Source organism: Acipenser ruthenus, chromosome 13 (assembly GCF_902713425.1).
Source record: "Acipenser ruthenus chromosome 13, fAciRut3.2 maternal haplotype, whole genome shotgun sequence".
Taxonomy (NCBI): domain Eukaryota; kingdom Metazoa; phylum Chordata; class Actinopteri; order Acipenseriformes; family Acipenseridae; genus Acipenser; species Acipenser ruthenus.
Genome location: NC_081201.1, coordinates 11857657 through 11882273, shown reverse-complemented (window position 1 = coordinate 11882273; position 24617 = coordinate 11857657). Strand labels below are relative to the sequence as shown.

Sequence of the window (24617 nt, the reverse complement as noted above, 5' to 3'; positions counted from 1 at the left end):
CTACTGTCCAACCTGCTTCAGCCACCCCTTGTAAAAACAAAATGTCTTAAAATAATAACACACCTGAACACTAGGGAAATGAATGTCTAATTAACCAAATATTGGTGTCTCAAATTGAACTGCAATTTTTCCAGACCTAACAAAAACAGCTTTCCCAAGATGAACTTATCAACAAGATGAACCTATTAACAGCGGTTTTGGTTTGCTGTGATTTCAATATAGAGAGTCAGATATAGGGTACAGGATTACATATTAACAGTTAATATACAGGGTAGTTTAAAAACCACAGCAGCACACTGCCCATGACAGTGATACTGCAACCCACGGTTTTTCATGACATATCTTGTTTATGTTACGAATGTTTACTTTTTCCATAAATAAAATATCTGTAACAATACCGTACCCATCCGAAATCATCCAAAGGTACCAAAAAGTAATCTACTGAAGGTACTAGACAGTAATCTATTACTGTTTACAAGGCAGCAAGGAGCTCATCCCTTCATACAGGTGAGCTGGGTTAGAGAAGTGCATTCTTCACCCAGGGTTTTGAAATTCTTCTATTAATTAAAAACTTCAATAAACAAAACAATTGACTGTAGCCTTTCTTGTTTACATTACTGCTGAAAGGGACAGCAACACCTACTAGATTTATTCATATTTTAGGGTAGATTTCAAATTTTGGTTAATGAGTAGGAGAAAAAGCTATTCAAAATTCAAGAAAATGCTGCACAAAAAAATGAGCACACTGTATGTGAAAAACTAGAGGAAGTCATCAGAATGTTTACTATTTAGAACAAATAAATGTATATGTCACCAGAATCTTTTAAGGAATAACAGCTGTATTGTGCAGAGTACCGTATCATCATCATTTACTAGGACTTCATATTAGTTCAGTCATGTTGACCTTTTCAAAATAGTTCCATCAGTTGTAAGATGTAAGTCTGTCTTGTACGTTGTTGTAAGTGACTCTGCAGTTGAGTCACCTCGGATAAAAGGCATCTGCTAAATAAACAAATAAATCAGTTATGCTAGCATCCTTAGGAAATGTATTGGCCTGCCCTTTTCAGCATGACATCCAGAAATGTGCCTAGCACTCTGGAAAAGGTAGATTGGGCTGTCCCTCCAGACATTCCAACTGTGGTCTAACAGGTCTGAAATATGTAACTTAGTACTGAAGGAACCATGCACTAATGCAATGTATTTCAGTATTATTGCTGGCAACTAATATGATAAGTTGTAAAGCTAAAATTACAAAAACCTGGGTATGTGTTTTTTTTTTTTTGTTTGTTTGATGGAATATTACCAAGACCCACTAAAATCCAGTGGGATTGTTCATGACAGTGTCATCAGCGTTTACAAACCTGTCTAAAAGCTCATAGCCAGGAGGCTGTAAACAATTCTTCAGAAGCCATGCATACCTTTGAGATGAAACTGACAATTACTCCCTTAAAGTGCTACAGAGCACCTTACAGTGTTTACAAGAAACAAGGACTTTGGATTTGCTGTGTCCAGTGTAACGCAGTTTTATTTACTTAAAAATATTTTTAAAAATTCAAAATTGTTTATTAATCACCTTTATTCAACTTTTACTCTGTGGGGAGAAACAGAATTTCTCTTCTAAGGAATGCAGTGTATCCAGATCAAGTTCTCTTTTACAACAGTGCTGGTTTTCTGTTCCCACACTACACCACTCATTTCAAATCAGGACACCAGCATTGCTGCAGGAGGGAGTGTGATCTGGAGATTTCTCTTTCCCCTGGCGAACATGTTAGAAAAAGGCAATTCCTTACTTGAATACTTGATGTTTGAATAAAAATATCAGTTTTAACTTTGTAGTTCTGATGGAGGATTTTGAAGTTATGGATGTCTGTAAAAGTATGCAGAATGCCCGAGAGCGCCCTATTAAGTCATTTAAAGGGTTACAGTATTTCGATCAGTGTGTACAATTATACAACAAAAACTATAAAAAGCATCTATTACTAGAACATAATATTTTACAACACTGTATTTTCTACATAAAATAAACCATACCATTCCTCTTACTATTATGTGCAAAGCCAACTGCAATTAAACCACAACACGACCACCTGTGCAGGAGTTACAAGCCATACTCCATCTCATTAGCTTGTTCTTCATTGACATGGTATTACTTTCTTAATAATAATAATAATAATAATAATAATAATAATAATAATAATAATAATAATTTCCCTTCATTCATTCAAACAATGAATGTAATGTGTAGAAAGATTATTTTGATTGAGTGGGGGTCCTCAGTCAGTAACGATCCATTATGCATTTCTTCACATGATACATTGCATTGTAATAGGAGATATGTATCGTGATACAAAACCAAAACATAGATCATTGCAGTTCACCAAGTGGTCCTTGAAATGAAGAATGTAGTTGGTACGAACATACCTGCATACTCTCCTTATCCCATAAAACGTTTGTCTTCTAACAAAATAACTCATCATTAAATCATTATGCAAGTAGCCCAGCAGGCCCCTCACATGTATCGTGATATTTATAATGGACAACCTGCAAATCCGGATATGCATCGTAACATTAGGGTATTACACCCCTAGTCATTGCAAGGCCTCTCTGACTCTGAACAATATAAACACCCCCCCTCCCCCCCCCCTTTATTAAAGTGTGCAATCACAAACCTGCTTGTTACTTGCAAGAGATCAGCTCAAGAAAAGCAAAGTGATCTGAGCGTGAATGCAAAGAACAGGAACACAAGCTGTTGGAGGGTATGTGTTTACGGAACCTTTTTAAAAATCTGATTAGAGCTTTTTATTTATTTTTATTTTTTTTACTTTTTTTTGGCAGTAGAAGCAAACACTGAAACACAAAGTAACATTGCAAATTGTCAATACCTTTTAGAAGTTTGAATGCTTGAATCAGATCACTGCATAGTCTTCTTTGTTCAAGACTGAATAGATTCAATTCAATTCTTTTAGCCTGTCTTCTTTGCACTCTTTCTAGAGCAGCAATATCCTTTTTGTAACAAGGTGACCAGAACTGAACACAATATTCTAGATGAGGTCTTACTAATCCATTGTAAAGTTTTAACTTTACTTCCCTTGATTTAAATTCAACACTTCTTATAGCTTCCCCACATTGTCCAGATGAAGACATTCTGAGTCAACATAAACTCCTAGGTCTTTTTCATAGATTCCTTCTTCAATTTCAGTATCTCCCATATGATATTTATAATGCATATTGTTATTGCCTGCATGCAGTACCTTACACTTTTCTCTATTAAAATGTAATTTGCCATGTGTCTGCCCAGTTCTGAATGCTGTCTAGATCATTTTGAATGAGGAATAGCAGAGGACCTAATACTAATCCCTGTGGTACACCACTGGTTACCTCACTCCATTTTGAGGTTTCTCCTCTAATCAGTACTTTCTGTTTTCTACATGTTAACCACTCCCTAATACATGTGCATGCATTTCCTTCAATCCCTACTGCGTTCAGTTTGAGAATTAATCTTTTATGCGGGACTTTGTCCAAAGCTTTCTAGAAATCTAAATAACCGTATGCTTTGCAATTATCCAGTGCAGTATGTCCACATCATACTGCATTGAGTGTGACCTCCAGAATCAACAGTTATCTCACCAATTTAGAATGTCCAATTATGCTCCCTCACCACAGCACCTCCCCACAATGAGTGGTCAGTGGGCATCCTGCTATTGCATAAATCAAGCCAATGGCCTCTTTAGAGCCAGGAGCTCCACAGCGGATACAGCTAAGCTACTGGCCTCTGGAGGACAAAGACCAGCCCTGCAGGTGTCCACATGAGCTCACCAGGAGCCTGGCCAGTAGTGTTCGCTGGAACATGATGAGGAGAAACAGTCCCTGCCGGTTTTGCCTCCCTAACCCATGGCAGTGCCAGAGTCAATGGGTTCTCGGTTTTGTATTTTATGCTTTAACACAGACAAAGTGTAGCGAATCTATATATTATTTTTGAAAACACTGTGTGGGGAGGGGGCTTGCTTGAGGAAGTTGCCACTTTCAGTAATCTTGTTGCAAGTCGTCTGCAGTTCGAAGAGAAATGTGACATTTCCTACAAGTTTAGCGCATAGCTCGAACATCTGCTAAGATTTATGAAGGAGTACCCAAGTCATTAAACCCTTTCATTTGTAACTGGATATAAATCGGTGCCTGCAGGGTTCTCAATGACGTCATGATCTGCAGTAGCAGACCAGACCCCTTCTGTCTCTGATCAATGACCAACACCTGCACAGACATCAGAACACAAACACTTACTTTGTCTCCAATAGTAATAAAGGTCCTGGAGTCCAGGTTTCGAGGTGGTCTAAAACAGAAACACAAATATACATTATTAGTAATGACCCTTGCAACCATGAACTACTTCATCAGTGATCTGTCAATTTACAACTCATTCTAGTCCTGCATAGACTGGCTTACAGAACTACACTCAATTCTGTATATTATTAAAAGTAATCAGGAGTCGTCTAAGCAACCAGGCCCCTGTTAAATATTGTTCCTTCACCATAGTTAAATTAACACTTCCATCATTAACCCTCCTCACTCAGGTGAGCTTTATTCATGCTGTGTAGATTAACAACATTGGATGCTCATTTGAAAGATGATTTAACTGTACAGCAACACAGAAACCTGCACAGGTTTTGTTTAATATCAAAAGGTATTGAAAGTGTATTGCTTTGTGTTAACAAATCCTGCACACCTGAGCGGCATTTCAAACGTCACCTGCGTGTGTCTCCCGTCCGTCAGCGGATCACCCTCACCCCCGATCACAACATCGTATTATCAATATGCATGCTATGACATTTTTACTGATTAAAACATTATTTCTGGACTACTTTTTTGCTGTTCAGTGCAGTTACATTTTTCAGTATTGGAGGAGTTTTTGGTTTGAAACCATGTTGGTGCACTTTTGTGGTTTTATTGTCATTAACTTGCTGAGAGAAGTGTGCCGATTTGACCTACGTGGGGTTGGGCTCCTTCTGCTTGAAGACTTCATCTGAAATTTTGAGCTTGGGTTTGTTCTTCACTTTCCCTGGAAAACACAAAGAAGAAAATTAAGCTGAAGTGTGATACTGTCTGTATCGTGAGTCAATCAAAACTGTTATTGACATAAGTGTTGTCTTTCTCGTGCATAATAATCCAACAGTAAATATCTTCAACAGTATGAACGCATAATGGTATGTATTTGCTGTTCAACTTCATAATAAGTCAGTATGTGCACCGATACCCAGAACCAATATGTTAAGCGCAGCACAGAAACCAGGACCAGAGGACACAGTTGCAAATTAAGTGAAGATAGACTTACAGTACGATAAAGGGAAGGAGACACTTCTTCACACAGAGAGTGTGGAGGGCGTGGAATGAGTTATCTAATCATGTTGTTGATGCTGAATCACTGGGAATTGTTAAATACCCCTTTTATTTAGATCAATCAGCTACTCTGAACCGGGTGAGCATAGATGGGCTTCCTCTCGTTCAGCATTTATTTATTCATTTATTGCATTTATATAGTGCTTTTTATAGAAAAGTATTGCAAAGCACTGTACAGTACATAGCAGAAAAAAAGAACAAACCACAATACATTTATATAGCATGTCACACATACAACTGCCACAATCAGACCATTTAAATAACAGTATACAAAATACAAAAGCAGCAATTTTAAAGTTACATTTAAACCCACTAAGATAAGAAAGCAATTTTATAAAAGTGTGTTTTTAGTCTTGATTTGAAAACTGTAATGGTCCCAGCTTCCCTGACAAACTATGGCAGAGCATTCCATAATTTCAGAGCTCTACAAGAAAAAAGCCCTACCTCCCGTGATGCTTTTGTTGACCCTCGGAATAACCAGCAGCTCTGCATCTTGTGATCTCAGAGTGCGGTTTGGAAGATACATTCTATACTGCACAGGGAGCCAGTGTAAAGAGGCCAAAACAGAGGTAATATGGTCACTTTTCCTGGTTTTAGTCAGAATTCTAGCGGAGGTATTCTGAACAAGCTGCAAGCAGGATACCACACGTTTTTGGACACCAGAAAAAAGTGCATTACAATAATCAATTCTAGATGAAACAAAGGCATGCATTAGTCTCTTGGCATAAGATACGGAAATAATTGATCTAAATTTGGCTATATTTCTCAAATGGTAAAAATATACTTTAGTAACTTCCCTAATAGGAGTCTCAAATGATAGATGAGGATCAAAGATGACCCACAAACTCTTAATTTCTAGTTTAAGTTTTGATGAGAGACTGCAAGGGTCGAGCTCATGTAATCCCACATTTCCTTTTAGTTGGTTCTGTGATCCCACAAGCACAACCTCTGTTTTATCCGAATTCAACATTAGAACATTCTGTGACATCCAATGCTTGATTGTCTGTAAGGTAAGTAGCTAGTAACACCCAGGCAGAAGAAATTCCTGGCTTTAGGGACAAATATAACTGGGTATCATCAGCATAGCGATGGAAGTTCACTCCGTGTCTGCGGATAATGTCACCTAACGGTAGCATATATAATGACAACAACAAGGGACCTAGAATGGAGCCCTGTGGAACACCACAGACAATTTCCAATGATGCCGATTTTACCTCCACAATAGAGAAGAACTGAAATCTATCAGTAAGATAAGATTTAAACCAGGATAGGACAAGGCCAGACAGTCCTACTGTGCTTTCAAGAGGATTCAGTGGGATGGAATGGTCTACAGTATAAAAGGCAGCACTTAGATCTATAAGGATTAATAATGAAGGAAAGCCCGAGTCAGAGCTTAGCAGCAGGTCATTCACAACTCTGACAAGGGCCGTCTCGGTGCTATGTGCAGCACGAAAACCAAACTTCTCGAATATACCATTAAGAGTCAGAAATTTTTGCAATTTAATTGCAACAATTCTCTCTACAACCTTATCTAAGAATTGTAGTAAGGAGATTGGCCTATAGTTATTGAGGACTTTAGGGTCCAAATTGTGTGTCTTAAGCATAGGCTTTAACACAGCTACCTTAAGAGCCTTAAGGAAAGTGAACCATTTATAAAGGTTTAAAATGTGGCTACTAATAAACACCAAGAACATCTTTGAATAGTTCTGTTGGAATAGGATCAAGAGAACATAATGTGTGTATGTTGTAACGCAAATCTACTGTCAGAGAATTAAAACAAGCTGCTTGTTTGAGAATGTTGTGGGAATCTTCCAACAAAGTCTAGTTCATGGATGTATATATTAGGGCTGTCACTCGATTAAACTTTTTGATCTGTTAATTTTTGGGCATTAGTTGATTAAAATTTTTAAATAAAGGCAACGCTCTTATAGTGGCTGTCCTGCATAGTAATACATACAAAAATTAATAGAATCTAATGGGAATTTATTTTAATAAATGTAACACATTTTCACAGAACATCAATCCATGAAAGAGTTTAATAGCAAAATATAAATGCACAAGAATTGAATTTATTTGTGTGTGTGTGTGTGTGTGTTTCATGCAAACATACCGTATAGAACACTTTGGGAAATGGAGTTCAAAATGCCCAGCCAAAAAAAAAAAAAACTGCCTGATTAAATTGTATCTGCGATCACCTCTTTTGTTGATTAAATTGGTCCGATTAATCTGTTAATTGGAGCAGCCCTAGTATATATGTATGTAGGTAGGTATGTATGGTAAATTGCTTCAGTACATGTACTGTGAGACTGGCGCACACAGGCAAATTCAAAACCAAATGATACCAATTTGAGATAAAATTGAACCAATCTTTTTGTGCAAAGAAAACGCGTCAGCAGTCTTGGCACTAAGCCGCCGCCATTTCTGGGAGATAAATCACACACACTGCTGCATGTAGACATTACATATTAACATACCTTAATTATATTAATATGGTAACATAAATCAAACGTTATGACAAGACTTACCTGATTGATTCTGACAGCGCTCAGTAGGGATAACTGCAGCTTCATACTTAAGTCTGTGTGTTCAGAAGTTTCATTCGCAAAAACTCAGCCTGTGTACCCTAACTTAAACTTTTCGTTAAAAAAATGCATCCTAATTAGTGTGTCCAATTATAAATCTTTCCCCCGATTTTCTCCCAATTTGGAATGCCCAATCGCTTCTCTCCTCACCGCAGCAATTCCCCACATGGCTCAGGACACCCAAAGATTCAGTGGGCACCCTCCGATCCCACGACCAAGCCAGCTCCCTTTTTCACCCAGGAACTCGAAAGCGCATGTTAGTGAGCTACTGACCTCTGGAGGACAAAGGCCAGCACTGCAGGTGTCTGCTCTGAGCTCACTGGGCGCCTGGCCAGCAGGGTTCGCTGTAGAGCATTGAGGAGAAACAGTCCCTGTCGGTTTTACCTCCCTAACCCACAGGAGCGCCTAAGCCAATGTGACGCTCCCTTCAGTGTCCTGAGCAAAGACCAGCCTACTTCACACAGCCAGGACGTGAACTTGTGCTGTACGACCAACTGTATGATTAATGGATTCTATAGAGAATTTGCTTTCAATAGTACTTCAGTTTGTTAATTTTAGGGGTGTACTTTGTTTTTATTGCATTGCAGTTTTTGCTATTCCAGGTCTGAACCGTGTTTGATAAGGCATTGCCCAATGTAAGCTTGTAATAAAAAGGGAATGTCTGCAAGTGCAAGTGTGTATTTGATGCTACTAAAGCCCAAGAAAAATTATAAATCCTGCATGAGAAATAAGGATTTGTTCAAATTCCAGTTTACTGCATCTTATCTCATTAGTGCAAAAAATAAATACATAAATAAAACCATTATAAATGTTTAAACCATAATGGGTTCTATATAGTATAAACAGATTTAATACATTAGCTTTCCATCTGTTTATTTAGAGTGAAATAGTTTTACTATTATTATAAGTGTTCAGTGGCTACCTCTTAGCAAGTTGAGAGTGTATTTTCTCTTGTACACTTCGCTCGTAAGCCTGGCACAGCAAAGAGTGCGCAAGAAACACACTGTCAACTTGATTTGAGGTAGAACCCTCGAATCAAAAGCACATCACATGGCCAGTAGATTTGTATGGGGTACCAGGTGCATTTAAAAAGCCACTGCTAATGCCAGAGAAATCTGACAGATCAGAACGTATTCAAATGTCTCTGGCAATAGGAGTGGAACAGGGATTAAAAAAAGCAGTAAGCCACTGCCAAGGATCACACCAAGCCAGGTTTGAGGCCCGAAAACAACGTGCAGGCTCTGTTGACACTACACAACACCAACATGTGCCATTATTTAATGTAGCAAGTGTTCAAGTAGTTTTCTGTGGGATGATCTCTAGAACCCAAAGCCGCCGTCAGTCGTAAAAAATATTGGTTACAAAATATTGGAATCGCTGCAAGACTTTAAATGGCCAACCACCAGCAGATATTTTCAACTGACCCTGACTGGGTGCTGCTCTTGGTTGCTAGGGTAACCAACTCTCCCCAGCTTCTGCTAACATTCTATTGGTTGGTGTGTTTGTGCGGAACTGTATTTTTAAGATACAATCTGAAAGAAGATTTCTCTGGCAAAAAAAAATGGCTACAAGACAAAAAAAAAAAAAGAGATTGACTAGCTTTTCCACCCTTACTGGGGAACACTGTGCACAAATAACAAGACCGCTGTGAGCAGACAGGTGAGTTTATAAAATTGTGACTATAAAGTTTAAGTCTACTGGATTGTTTCCAAAATTACGGTTTCAGAAGGAAAGGGAAAAAAAAAAAAAAAAAATCACATTAGACTTTTATTTATGAATGTTAACAGTACGTGGATAATAACGATGTATATAATATTGATCAATACGCTTTAAGATTTCATGTTTATGTTTTGCTGAAGAGCTATTAGATAATAAACAATACAGTTTCATACGCTGCTTGTAATTTCCAGATTGATGTTAAATCATTTAACAACCATTCAGATAATACGAATACATCTCATGTTTTAAGTTTGCACTTAGAAGAAAGATCCTGGGTGTGATTTATTTCATATTGTAACGGATTCAATTTCGGGTTATTCTGGTGTGCATGTTAAATATATAGCAAGTAGACTCTCATTCAGCACAGCGATGAAAGCAAATACAATAATAACGTTTTTTGTGTTCAATGCAACAGATGTCACAGCGCGAGACCGAGCTAGCCAAAACCTTAAGCAGTAAGTATAATTTAAATCATGAATAATACATTAATATGTGTTGCGATGTTTATTTTTGTTGCATTGTCACGTCAAGTTGAATGTCAGCTAAATTGAAGTTGTATTTGTTTCAGCTAGTCCGATTAGCCAGTCACAATTTCTTCAAGTCAGTCATAAACCTAAATTCACCCGACTGGGGTCTAATGAGCTTTGATCTATATTTAAAAACATATCAGATGTTTCCAGAGCTCACAAGTTCTGAAAACTGCGATGCGTGAGGATTCTCTGACTATTAAATAAGTGACGTCACAGTTAATAAATACCATCCACACTGGAGTAATTTAATTAAACATAACAATGACCGCTACAGCCTATCTATTGTCAGTAACATACATACATACATACATAGGAAAATATCAGCAAGAACAAGGTAAGTATTCAAGACTTTGAACAAGCTAAGGTATCAACATCATGTAATATTGGATATTCAAATAAATTGTAACATTGAAGAGATGGGCAAACAGAAAACTGGTGACGGAGTCGGAAATTGTGTGCGACGGGCAATATATATGTAATGGGGATTGATTTTACTCTAAATACAAGGGTGGTAAAACATAACTGACTGTATCTGGGTAATGGATATCTGAGTGCTGACTTTAATATTACTATTAAAAGGTGATGAAATGTGTTAAATATCTTTTGACTGTGTGCAATACATGAAGCCCACTAATTAGCTTTTGTGAGTTTTGTTTAGAAGCTGCCCTGATTGCAGAAACCAGGGGTCACAAATGGAGATTAGATAAAGGGGCATTCAGAAGAGAAAATAGGAGGCACTTTTTTACACAGAGAATTGTGAGGGTCTTGAACCAACTCCCCAGTAATGCTGTTGAAGCCAACACCCTGGGATCCTTCAAGAAGCTGCTTGATGAGATTCTGGGATCAATAAGCTACTAACAACCAAACGAGCAAGATGGGCCCGAATGGCCTCCTCGTTTGTAAACTTTCTTATGTTCTTCTTAATCCACGTAGGCAAACCCTTTAAGTTTCTCCGAATAGTTGTATTTCCAAATCCCCCTTTAGCATGTTGTAAGCTGACATCACTTAAAATAGAAAGGAACCTGTTAAAAACATGTTCATTGCATGATGCAATGTCCTGCCGATTCCATTTTTCGGTACCAATCAATGATAACGAGAAAGTGTCTTCTGACAATCTAAATTAACTACGCATTTTACAAAGGCTAATGTCTTTGCTGATCTTGGCTGGAGTTTATTTTTTTGAGTCAACAGTATAGGCTGAGACACGGATCATGCTGTAATAAGATTAAATCGCCTTCCTTTTCTGATCAAATGAAATGTTGTCACTTCTTTACTTATGAAAGGAATACTATTGAATCTTCCTTAATGGAAGCCTAAGCATTAGCCTGTGTAAAATGTGCAGAGAAGTTTTCAGATTGTCAGGAGACGCTTTCACATTATCATTGATTGGTGCTGAAAAACTGCATGGACAAGGCAGAAAATGCCATCATACAAATGAACATGCTTTTAACAGGTTCCTTTTTGTTTTAAGTTATACCGGTCAGCTTAAAACCTGTTAAAGAATTTTAAAAATAAAACTATTTGGAGAAACTTAAAGGGATCGACCCCACCCCCAGCCCCCCAGTAATTCGAGCCCTGACATTTGCCTTTTACTGAAGGAAAAACATATGTTTTTTATCAAGGTGTTGTTTTTTCTTCTATAAAACTAATAGATGTGATAAAGTAAAATACAGATGAACTCGTTTTATATCACCTCGCTTAATATCATACTGTTTATTATCCCGATTTTTGAAAAACCACTCGCCATGCACCGTAGGCTCTTTGAGAAATTACCTCTCTTAATATCACCTCACAAACCCGCTTATTGTCACATTTTGTGCAGCCTGTCAACCGCTGTGTGGCCGAGCTTTACTAAGTAACCACAGGATATAATTAATTTCCAACACCACTAACAACCACTTCGGCTGATAAACTGACATTTTGTGCTGCCTGTCAAATGGGATAGAGTTCAGTTACAAAACACCATCATCATTTTTTTCTTCTTTAACAGTCAGTCAGTCTTGTACAAATGCCCAAAAAAAAAAAAAACACACTACCTCTCAGTCGACAATTCATGTCTTTTTTAGAGAATGACACAAACTGTTTCGTTACAGTTAATGATACAAAACGTATTTGTCCTGTAGTAAACTATATGCAGGTGTTTAAATGTAGAGAATGACTAAACGTACAGTATTAAAACACTGCTCTTTAATTCACTGTTAGTTTTCTTTCTTTTTTTCTCGCACTCGTAATATGCTGTCATAGGCAAACGTGAAACCTGCTTTATATCATGACCCGCTTTATAGCATGAATTATGCCTGCACGTCAATCATGATATAAAGCGGGTTCACCTGTACTTAGTTATAAAACACCTTATATAGCCATCACACGTATGCAACAGATAGCATTCATCTTAAATATGAGTACATTGTCTCTATTTTTTACTTAAACTTTGCAGGATAAAATATACTTCTTCTATAGCACATTTACACAGAAATAAAAACAAGGGGTCACCAGATTAAAAAGGAGATGTATATTGCCTCTAAGGCAGCTTATTTTCATATTTTTTTAAAGAAGGTAAAATGAAATGAGGATGTGATTCTTTTTTTGTAATTGTTTTAAACTATTTGTATCGTATACAGTACTCAGCTATCAATGTAAATAATGTTTTTAAAGAAATCAAATGGGCACCTGGAGACCTGAAGCTATTGTATTTCATTATTGCTAAAAACAACATGTATACTTAAATAAAAAATGATCTAAAACTTTTAAACATGAATTTCACAAATGTGAAAATAGCTAGTTCATAAATTATTTTGTATTATTCACTAACATACATTTCTTAGAGGTATGTACAGGTATTTTTTTTTTTTTTTTTTTTTTTTTAGTTGTAGTCAAAAGTTTACATACCCCAATGGAAATGTATAATTTCTAGAAATTTCTCAAAACAAAGAATTTTAGGAAAAATCTTTTGTAGCAAAAGGTTTGCTTTTGTGGACGAGGGGAAGAAAAAAAAAAGTTAGAAGAAATTGATGCTAAAATGCCAATTCAAATAGTATTCACACCCTTTGATGCTATGATAGTATTGTCTACAAGGTGTTAGAAATTTCAATACTATAATGATGAACCTAATTTTAGAAAAGTCTAGAAAATGCTGGATTGTGTGAACATTCTTAGTATAAAAGGGTATAAGAGGGTTAGGCATAGGATGATTGCTGTCATTACCAATAATTCAAAATGGGAAAAAGTAATGAGCTATCTGAAGAACTTAGGCAGAAAATGTTTCATTGTCATAAAGCTGGAGAAGGATACAAGAAGATTTCCAAGCATTTGGAGTATCCCAATTTCAACTATTGTTTTGATTATCAAAACGTACAAGACTCATGGTACTGTCACAACACTCCCTCAGTCTGGAAGAAAGAAGGTTATTTTACCAAGAGCAAGTAGAAGAATTGTGAGGAAGGTTAACAACAATCTGAGATTGACTGCCAAAGATATTCAACGTGAATTGGCTGCAAGTGGGACTGGGGGTTCCATTTCAACTATAGGTCGAGAATTGAATGGTGAAGGTCTCAATGGTCGCAGGCCAAGGAAAAAGCCACTCTTAGGGAAATGTCACAAGGACAATCGGTAAAAGTTTGCAAAACTGAACGATGGATATGAGTTCTGGCCAAAGGTTCTGTGGAGTGATGAAAACAAAATAGCTATTTGGTCACGCTGATAGTCTGGTGAGGCGCACAAAGAAAAGGACACCATACCTACTGTCAAGCATGGAGGTGGCAACATCCTTCTGTGGGGCTGTTTTTCCTCTAATAGCACAGGAAATTTAGTTCCAATACATGGTAAAATGGATTCCATACCATACCAAAACATATTGTCCAATCATCTGAAACCCTCCACTACAAAACCTGGGTTTAAAAAAGTGCAACTGGACGTTCCAACACAACAAACGATCCAAAGCACACATCAAAATCTACTTCAGAATGGTTAACACTAGCACCGCCATAGACGCTTTTTGAACGGCTTTTGCAATTCAAATTTAAATATCTCTGCGTATGTGAATATCTTGTGCATGTCCGTTCTTAAGTGTTACTAAATATTTGAATTAAATACCCATACGGTGTTTCAGCTGCAGAATCGTAAAAATGAATAAGTTATAAGCACTTGCTTCTTCAACCGCCAGACCCGCAGTTTATGCGGCACATTGAAATCAATACAATATAACTGACAATTTAGTCTGGCCTTTGTAATAAAATCACTCAAAGTGCTTTCACATTGCATAAGTTATGTTATTTTTTTGTTTTATGCTATTTTTATAACTAGTCATTTATGTTTTATAATTTTATATGTGCATACAGCTTTCTACACCTGTTTACACAGAAGTTTATTGCGTAAAGTTCATTCTATTACAGTTTTTCATGTTTATGTATATGTGCTCTTTTTGAAAAAAAAAAAAAAAGTTTAATTTTCAATGTAAATATTACTATTATTTGTTTATTTAGCAGACGCCTTTATCCAAGGCAACTTACAGAGACTAGGGTGTGTGAACTATGCATCAGCTGCAGAGTCACTTACAACTACGTCTCACTCAAAAGACGGAGCACAAGGAGGTTAAGTGACTTGCTCAGGGTCACACAATGAGTCAGTGGCCGAGGTGGGATTTGAACCAGGGACCTCCTGGTGACAAGCCCTTTTCTTTAACCACTGGACCACACAGCCTCCTTATGGTGTTTCTGGTCTCAAAATGTTATCTATGATGTTCATAAATAAAAATATTAAGATGTAACCAATTGTTTGTTTTTCATTTGCATATCGAAGCCGTTTTAAAATGGAGCCGCACATTTTGCGGGTGCGGCGGTTGTATGTAGTCCGGTTCTAGTGTTAAAGAAGAATAAAATCAAGGTTCTGGAATAACCTAGTCAAAGTCCCAATCTAAATCCGATTCAGAATCTTTGGTATGAGTTGAAGAAGGCTGTGCACAAGAGAAGTCCTCGGAATTTGAATGAACTGGAACAATTTTGCATTGAAGAAATGGTCAATTTATTTATTTATTTTTTTGTGGATTGTTGGGGACCTACAGTTCGTGGACAAAAGTTTGAGCACCCTCCTATATAGAAGTATCACACTTTTTAAACTGGATAACAATCAACATATGGTGTTCTTGTCCATATTCGTACTGTTGTATTTTTATTGAGTAAGTCGGGAAAGGGGATTATCAAGTTCCACTATGGGATTTGATGCAGGCCTCATAATTAATAACTAGAATTCGTTTCTGATCAAAACCATGTACATTTTGCAAATTGGTGGAGTGCGAGATACAGATGCTAATATATGTATACCGGCTATTTGTTGTTATTCATATAAGGAGGTAGGATCCCAAAAATTGATGTTTGGCTAGAGCCCTGTGATGGGTTAATCCGGCCCTGACTGCAAGCACACATGCCTGGGAAGAGGTTTCATCATGCAGAGGCTGCAAGCACACCTGCCTGGGAAGATGTTTCATCATGCAGAGACTGCAAGCACACCTGCCTGGGAAGAGGCTTCATCATGCAGAGGCTGCAAGCATACATGCCTGGGAAGAGGCTTCATCATGCAGAGGCTGCAAGCACACATGCCTGGGAAGAGGCTTCATCATGCAGAGGCTGCAAGCACACATGCCTGGGAAGAGGCTTCATCATGCAGAGGCTGCAAGCACATCTGCCTGGGAAGAGGCTTCATCATGCAGAGGCTGCAAGCACACCTGCCTGGGAAGGAGCTTCATCATGCAGAGGCTGCAAGCAAACTTTCTTTCCAAACACAATGATAGCAAAACAAGATTTTAAAACAAGAATTGTGATTGTGCAAAGGGCTTGTTACAGATGAGAACTGCCTACTGTGTATTGAATTTGTGATTTGTAAAATCATGTGTTTATATGCTGAAACCCTGAAAGCAGCTCCAGTTTGGGAACCCCCGTACAAGCAGCTTCACTGCTTACTGGCACGCAGACCAACAGGGGGTTTCCATATTTCAATTTCATTAAGCAAAACTCTTAACATTACTCTCCTCAGGAGTAAAGTTAACTAGGTTTCACATTTCATTCTAAAGGAACAGTAGACAGCAACCCATGTTCTAATCAAATACTGACAGGTAATAATAAATATCTAAGAACACTTATTTAAATGCAATTATAGGGCTCCCGAGTGGCGCATCCAGTAAAGGCGCTCCGCGTGGAGTGCAGGATGTGCCATATAGCCTGGAGATCGCAGGTTCGAATCCAGGCTATGTCACAGCCGACCGTGACTGGGAGTTCCTAGGGGGCGGCGCTCAATTGGCTGAGCGCTGCCCAGGTAGGGAGGGCTTAGGTCGGCAGGGGAATCCACGGCTCACCGTGCATTAGCGACCCCTTTGGCCGATAGGGCGCCTGTGGTTCTGCAGTGGAGCCGCCAGATCTGTGTTGTCATCCGGCACTATAGGTCTGGTGGCATTGCTGTGGATCTGCAGTGCGAAAAATGACGGCTTGGCAGGAGCACGTTTCGGAGGACGCGTGTTCCAGCCTCCGTTCCCCGAGTCGGCGGGGGGGTTGCGAGCGGTGAGCCGAGGATACAGATAATAATTGGGCATGCTAAATTGGGGAGAAAAAAAAACGGGCGGTAAAAAGATTAGCGACGACTAAATTAAAAAAAATAATAAAAAAATTAAAAAAAGAAAAAATGCAATTATAAAATTGGTATTTTAAATACTCTATCCTTATTGCTCAAAACAGGTCTGTGGCGGAGTGTCCCGCCCCTATTAATTATTATTTGTATTTTTGTTTGCGGCGCGGATAAAAGCGCCGCGTCTTTTGTTATTGTTTTTTATATTTATAATTTAAAAACCCAGTGAGGATGCATGACTGATCAGCTACTGATTATTTAACTAGCTGACAGTCATGAATCCTTACCAAACGCGTGCAGACTGTGGCTGAGGGGTAAGAAGATAATTAACAGCTAGTTAACCCCTCGGCCAGAGTATGAGAACCTGCAGCTGTCCGTGCTGCGGGGTTGAGTGTACAGAGGAGAGTACGGGGAGCGGAGAGAGCGAGGAGAATAAATACAACTGCTAAGTATCGTGCTGGTGCTGGTGCTGGTGCTGGTGCCAGCACGCTTATTTGTTTGGCCAACGCGCCTTTTTGTTTTGTGTTTTGTTGTGTGTTTAAATCTTTTGTTTTGTTTCATGATTTAATAAAATTAGCTGAACGCCGTAGCATTCAGCTTCACCCGCCCATGCATTGTTTTGGTTCAGTTACTTCCTGGTCCATGACGTCACCACACCTCACCACTGCAAGCCATCCTGCCACATATGGTGTCCTGCGTGGGACAAACAACGCCTCCAGGAGCCGGACCAGGAAAGAAAAGGTCGTTTTTTTTGTTCGTCTTTTTGCGAATACGTGTTTTTGTGTTTGTAGAACAAAAAGTGGATGCCTACATGGAGAGGTGGCATGAGCATCAGAGGGAGTTGAAGGAAGAAGGGGCTACATGGTGCCTCGCCTGCCTGGAGTATGGGCACCTCCCTGAGGTGTGCCCATATGAAGACCCCCTCTTTGTGCAGGCCTTTGATCGAGGTGAGGTGGAGACTGCGCAGGAGTGGATCCACCTGAAGGCCATATCATCGCCGCAGGTGGATCATGAAACCTGCCTCGCCTGCCTCAGAGGGGAGGAGTGGTGTTTTGCCATCGGCAAGGTTGGGCACAAAGCACCCGACCAACTCCCTCCATGGCAGGAGGTGGAACTGTTGGTCTCGAAGAAGGGAAGGAGTGGTGGTGCCAAGAAGGCAAAGAAGCAGGCTCCAGCGCCTGAGTGGGAGCAGCCCAAACGTCCACAACCCAAGAGGGGGGAGTCGGTGCGTCCACAGCCCAGAAGGGGGAGAGGTAAGCTGCAGCAGCAACAGCAACTGCAGCAACAGCAGGAGGAGGTCGGGGATGATGGCTGGGAGGTTTGTGTTATAAACCTCGTGGCGGAGTTATGCCCTGGTTGTGGGGCATATGGGCATAAGTTGGCCATATGCCCCACGCAATACGAAGAGGGGGAGAACGAGCATTCAGCGCCCAGAAGGGGGGAGCCCGTGCATTCAGCGCCCAGAAGGGGGGAGCCCGTGCATCCAGCGCCCAGAAGGGGGGAGCCCGTGCATCCAGCGCCCAGAAGGGGGGAGCCCGTGCATCCAGCGCCCAGAAGGGGGGAGCCCGTGCATCCAGCGCCCAGAAGGGGGGAGCCCGTGCATTCAGCGCCCAGAAGGGGGGAGCCCGTGCATCCAGCGCCCAGAAGGGGGGAGCCCATAGGTCCAGAACCTAGGCCTCCAGGAGCAGAGCAGCGGGAGCTGCCTCTGCCTCCGCCACCTCCACCACCAGGAGCAGAGCAGCGGGAGCTGCCTCTGCCTCCGTCACCATCCCCAGCTACCACCACCAGAAGCAGAGCAGCCGGAGCTGCCTCTGCCTCTATCACCTCCACCACCAGCAGCAGAGCAGCAGGAGCTGCCTCTGTCTCCACCACTGCTAGGGGCAGAGCAGCAGGAGCTGCCTCTGCCTCCTCCACCAGCAGAGGGTGAATGCCTGCTGGTTCTGCCTCAACCGCCGTGGGAGGACTGCTTACCGCTCCCAGCTCCACTAGCAGAGGGTGAATGCCTGCTGGTTCTGCCTCAACCGCCGTGGGAGGACTGCTTACCGCTCCCAGCTCCACTAGCAGAGGGTGAATGCCTGCTGGTTCTGCCTCAATCGCCGTGGGAGGACTGCTGCAGGTTCTTATACTCTGGCCGAGGGGTTAACTAGCTGTTAATTATCTTATTACCCCTCGGCCACAGTCTGCACGCGTTTGGTAAGGATGCATGACTGTCAGCTAGTTAAATAATCAGTAGCTGATCAGTCATGCATCCTCACTGGGTTTTTAAATTATAAATATAAAAAACAATAACAAAAGACACAGCGCTTTTATCCGTGCCGCAAACAAAAATACAAATAATAAATAGGGGCGGGACACTCCGCCACAAGGTCACATGGGGGGGTGTTGATATTACAGCATATCACCATGGGTCGGCACTTCTTTTCAAAAAGGGGCAAATCACTGGTAGATATCCATACGCCACTAGAATTTTGAAGAAAAAAAAACAAAAAAACAGCAGACATATTAGAATTTACCACAATAAACATGACTGATGAGATTTATGTAAATGTTGTCCTCTTGGGGAACCGAAGTGTACATGAGATATTGAAGGAGTCTGAATAGGACACCAATAATTAATTAAAAGGTAGTGCAAAAAAGCAAAAGTATTCAAATCAATTTAAAAGCCAGTCTGCTCGCTCTCTGCTCCTTCTCCCTGAACTACAGTGTTTCCCTATCTCATTCTGAAGAGACTTGGTGATTAAATGGGTGTTTTGTTAAATGGATGTTTTGTTGCTGCTGCCGCTGGTCTATGCCTGTTCTTCTACTCTGGTCGGTTGCATCTGCTGCCGCCGTTCCCACCCCCTGCACAGCTGTGATCTGTGATGCAGAATATTTATAAAAGTATCTCCACATTTCCTGCCGTACCATAATCTTGACGCACAGAATAGGAAACGGACATGCATATTCGTGGTAATCTATTGCACTGTAGCAAAATGACCGTGAAATACTTTCTTGTTTAAAAAAAACTGTTCTGGAATATAACAGCCTTGATCAAGGCACACTCCAGTCCTGTAGGTGGCAGCAACAAGCCTCATTTGGCTTACGCAGCAATATTAAGAAGGATATTTACTTTCAGACGTTTCTGGCACCAGACCAGAGTCTGTGACAATATGGCAAAGCAGTTGTCAGTCGGAAGCTTTTTTGCTAAGCAGTCAGCATCTTTTGACTGTACAAGTACAGTAGTCTCCGCGGAACACCTCCTAAGAAAACACTTCGCCGAAGGAAATACACTTTATAGGAACAGGAACTTCGCTTAAAATAACACCTTGACACCTACTGCGATTCATTCACATTTGATACAGTAATGGTGTTTTATAACCTGATAACTCATTATCATCAAACTTAAATTCAAATGGTTTATTCAGTCTTTTCAAAAGCAACTTGTCATCGTGAGAACATCTTGAGGCACACCGATTGGTGTATTAAATCTTGCCAGAACTTCCGTCATATCACTGACTCGTTTTGAATTCTGATTTCCACGAGAGCACCTCATCGCTACAAAATGGCATGCAAACAAAACGGCAAAATGCGCCGCTGTTTCTCTTGCTACAGAAAAGTTGGAAATTGTTCAAGCTCTTGAAAAAAAACCTGAATCAGACACAAGTCGGCGAGCAAGTGGCGTTTCCCCATTCTGGCGAGTTGCTTCATCATTCTGTTAAATAATGCGCATGTCTTGTATATACTGCTGCTGCATATTTTTTTTTTTTTTTTTTTTTTAAACTTGTGTAGGGGTGGTGTGTCAGTTTAGTTTGACAGTTAGTTTATTAAATGTTAGTTTGTCTGTTACTTTATTATTATGGTTTATTAAACACATTTATTCAGTTCATTTCATATGTTGATGCACGTGCATCATGACAAGTAACACATTTATTTATTGATTCGTATTGTGTCTGGTGGTCAAATCTGTCTTTAGGAGAACACTTCACTTGCTTCCCGAGGGGGGTTCTCTTAGCCGGAGACTGTACTGTACTACAGTGACCAAAGCAGTTGCAAGCATTAGTAATGCAGAAAAACACAAACGAAAAATATGTTCCTATAATTTTGAATGGGAGATGCAGTACCCGTGGCTTGTTTATAGAGATGGCAAGATGTACTGTATGTAGTGTGTGTGTGTGAAAAAGCTGCTGGGAAAAAAAATGCACACACACAGATGTAGATTTTGTAGATTTAAAAAAAAAAAAAAAAAAAATGACAGACACGCGATGCTGTTGCTGTTATTAAAATGCAGAAAAATATGAAAACACGCCTAGATGAAGGCAACAAACACTGCTTCGAATCCTGTCTCGTTGTCATGGGAACAGTCTACTGTTAGTATATACTAGCATAAAGAAAAGTGTGTCTGTACTCATATGTACATCTATACATAGAGATTGTTTACTTTAAACTATGATATAGCATACAGTTTAGACGTTCATAAAAATGTACCAAAATGCACATCCCTGGAGTTTATTAGCCTCTGTGTTAACAACTGATCGTTTAGTATCCAATGGATGGGACGAAAATTTTGGGCATGTGCGTTTCAGGAACACATGAACAGAAAAGCTAGCAGAAAAGCTAGCACGACCTCTGGAGCTTTATTATAACATGACACAGAAACCTAAAAAAAGAAGGCCTCATTAATACCCCTTGCTGTGGCTAGTAACAGCAGCACACCTACTCTATCATATGCTAAACATGCATTGTGGGGAGGGGGGCTTGCGTCCACACTGTTGAAAGTACCCTGTGGAAATGCAATAAACCAAGGTCTGCTTTCTGAAACTATGAAAGAGGGAGGTTCCAGGATAGGGCAGTATAAAACTGAACATGGTGGGTTTTAGAGGATTCTGAAAAAGGAATGAAATCACAAATATAACAGACAGACTGGCCACTTCTGAGAACCTGCAGCTTCCTTTCTCCCATGATCGAAATCACAACAGGAAGGCTAAATCTTTTTTTAGGTTTCTGTGTCACGTTATAATTATTAGACAATTATAATGTGACACAGATGATGCAATTACATTGATACACACAATTATTTGTATTATTCTCCTTTCTAAAACATATTAATCAATTGTATCTCTGTCTTTTTTCTACCTAATTTGAATGTTGTGTCAACGCTGCAGGTGAGCAAGGTTAGCTGGTCATTCTTAATCACAAATTTAAAAAATGATATCTTTATTACCCTCTATATTAAATCTAATGAACTACAGACCCCTGAATACTGTACACTACTTTTAAAAACCCCAATACATATTTAATACAATTATACAAGCCAAATTGTAATATTAAATGTGCCCAGAAGCACAGAGAAATTGGATATTGGGAAATAAATCTCCACCTTGAACTGAAGCCACTGTGGCAGTACACCAGCGGACTGGTAGCTATTAAGCCCACACAAATACTACTAATGTGCTGTTTTTAGCACAAAGTAACTGTACACTACAGCCCAAAAGACCGTGAGGTTCTGGTCGATGCAAGAGGAATTACTAGTTCCAAGAAACACTGACGGCTCTCCCCTCACAGCTACTGTTAAAAGCTACAGCTGTAGCCCATTAATATTGTGTAAATGACTACAGATGCCCTATACCAGTTGACAACTCTGACAATAAGCATAGTTTCACTTGAAAAAAAAAACTACCAAGGCACAATTGCACTTGAAGTGGTAGAGAAAAGGACGACCAGAAGAGGTGCAATCCGCAACCAATTTACTAATCGAATATCGGACATATTCATCGATAATGCATTGAGAACACTTTAGTAATCAAAAGAAGAAGAGCAAACAATCTGTAACTGAAAACATGCATAGTGCACATTATTATACAAAGTACTGCTGTATATATGCATTAAGAAAGTTGTACTGTGAAAATGCAAGGAGACATTGCAATCAGTTCTCAACACAAAAAGAGCTTGAGGACTCCAAGGCTCCAAATAGGGATTGAAATCGATTATTATCAGGAGTGATTCATGAAATCTGTGCTGCTGGTTGAATCTACATCTAAATAGGTCAGTGGATTGCAGTCAATTTGATAGTTCAAATCGTAGTTTGCTGAGGTAACTACATGTGCACTTAATAATTGTAATTAAGTTTTCTTAACTGTGCTGGGCTGTGTTGAATTGAATTGTGAGGTTGATTATAATATTGTGTTAAGTATATGCCTCTAGGCCTACAGGATAGTATAACTTGGTAAACAGTGTCTAAGAACGCCAGCCTTTCTAAGCGCCAGTCAGTCGAAGGGCCACACGTCCAAGGGCAGTCTGAGCTGTGGCAGTCAGAGCAAGGACCTTTCCCAAACCTCTTTAAATGGCTACTAGAGGCCTACTGTGACACCAAACGTCTGGATCCCCTGGACAAAGCGTGTTCACTCTTTCTGTCCTCCTAGTATGAACACTGGCAAGTACTTGCTTCAGATACCGCTACTTACCCCTTCTCCCCCTGTACTGCCTGCTACAAAACGGTAAATTCTCCTTCCTAAATTGCCGTTCTCTGACTAACAAATCTCTGCTTCTCAACAAACTTATAACTGATACTAATCTTGATCTTCTCTGTCTAGCAGAAACCTGGCACTCTGTAAATAAGCACTCACTAAATCTATCCACCCCAAATGGCTACTCGCTCTTTGACAAGCCATGCCTCACTGGTAGAGGTGGGGGCACTGCTGTTATTGCCAACTCTCTGCTTGCTGCCTCAACTCTCTCTATGCCAGCCTTCTCTTCATTTCAGCATCTCGCTATCAAGCTCCCCTCTCCCATGTCCCTCACCCTTGCTGTTCTCTACCATCCACCAAATAACTCTGCTTTTATTGCAAAGTTCTCGACGTTCCTCTCCCTTATCTGCACTTCAAGTGACAAAATTCTACTCCTAGGTGATTTCAACATTCATGTCGATTTGCCTTCTTCCCCTCTAGTGACCGACTTTGTCACGCTCCTGGACTGTCTTGGGTTCTCTCAATCTGTCAACGTTCCCACTCACACCCGTGGACACACCCGTGGACACACCCTGGATCTGCTCATCACAAAGGGTCTTGATATCTCCAATCTCTCAGTCTCAAGCATCTCTCTCTGACCATTTCTTAATCACTGCCAATATTAATCTTCCTGCACCTTCAGCTACTACTGATACTGTGATTTCCTTCCATCCCAAAAATCTGCTAAATCCTATAATACTCTCGGAATGTGTCTCTTCTTCCCCTCTGACTGGTACTCTCCCGTCTTCGGTCGATGACGTGGTGTCCCTCTACAATGCCACCCTTACTCAGATCGACACGGTTGTCCTGCTTACAACCAGAACAGTGAAGAAACATTGCAAATGTCCATGGTATACCCTCGAACTTCGACTGCTTAAGTCTGCCTGCCGCAAGTCTGAGCGCAAATGGAGGTCGTCTGGACTAACAGTTCACAAAGAGATTTGGACCGATCACCTCAGTAGCTACAGGAGCGCGCTCGCTGCTGCCAGGGTGAAGTACTTCTCAGAAATCATATCTATGGGACACGGTAAACCAAATATTCTCTTCAAGACCATTAATCAAATCCTGCATCCAGCCACCGATAAATCCACCTCCCATTCATCCTCCTCTCTAACCTGCCATGATTTCTTTTGGAACAAATTCAACACCATTTATTCTTCGCTGTCCTGCCACAAACCCAGTATAGTACTCGACCACCTTGACTCCCCTCCGATTGCCCCTCCTGCTCTCTCTTCCTTCTCTCCTCTCTCCATTACTGATGTCTCAAGCCTACTGTTGAAATCAACTACTGCCACGTGCCC

At 40.2% G+C, this 24617-nt stretch overlaps 1 protein-coding gene across 2 annotated transcripts in view; it reads right to left on the bottom strand.

The window, feature by feature from the left end:
• Nucleotides 1-24617, bottom strand: part of LOC117418403 (dual specificity mitogen-activated protein kinase kinase 3-like) — a 68107-nt gene that overhangs the window by 22662 nt on the left and 20828 nt on the right. For both annotated transcript variants that reach the window (XM_034031406.3, XM_034031405.3), the window contains exons 2-3: nt 4984-5053; nt 4279-4327 (exon numbers count right to left, since the gene is read on the bottom strand). In XM_034031406.3, coding sequence (XP_033887297.1) covers nt 4279-4327; nt 4984-5053 — 119 coding nt within the window. The remainder of the gene's footprint in view (nt 1-4278; nt 4328-4983; nt 5054-24617) is intronic.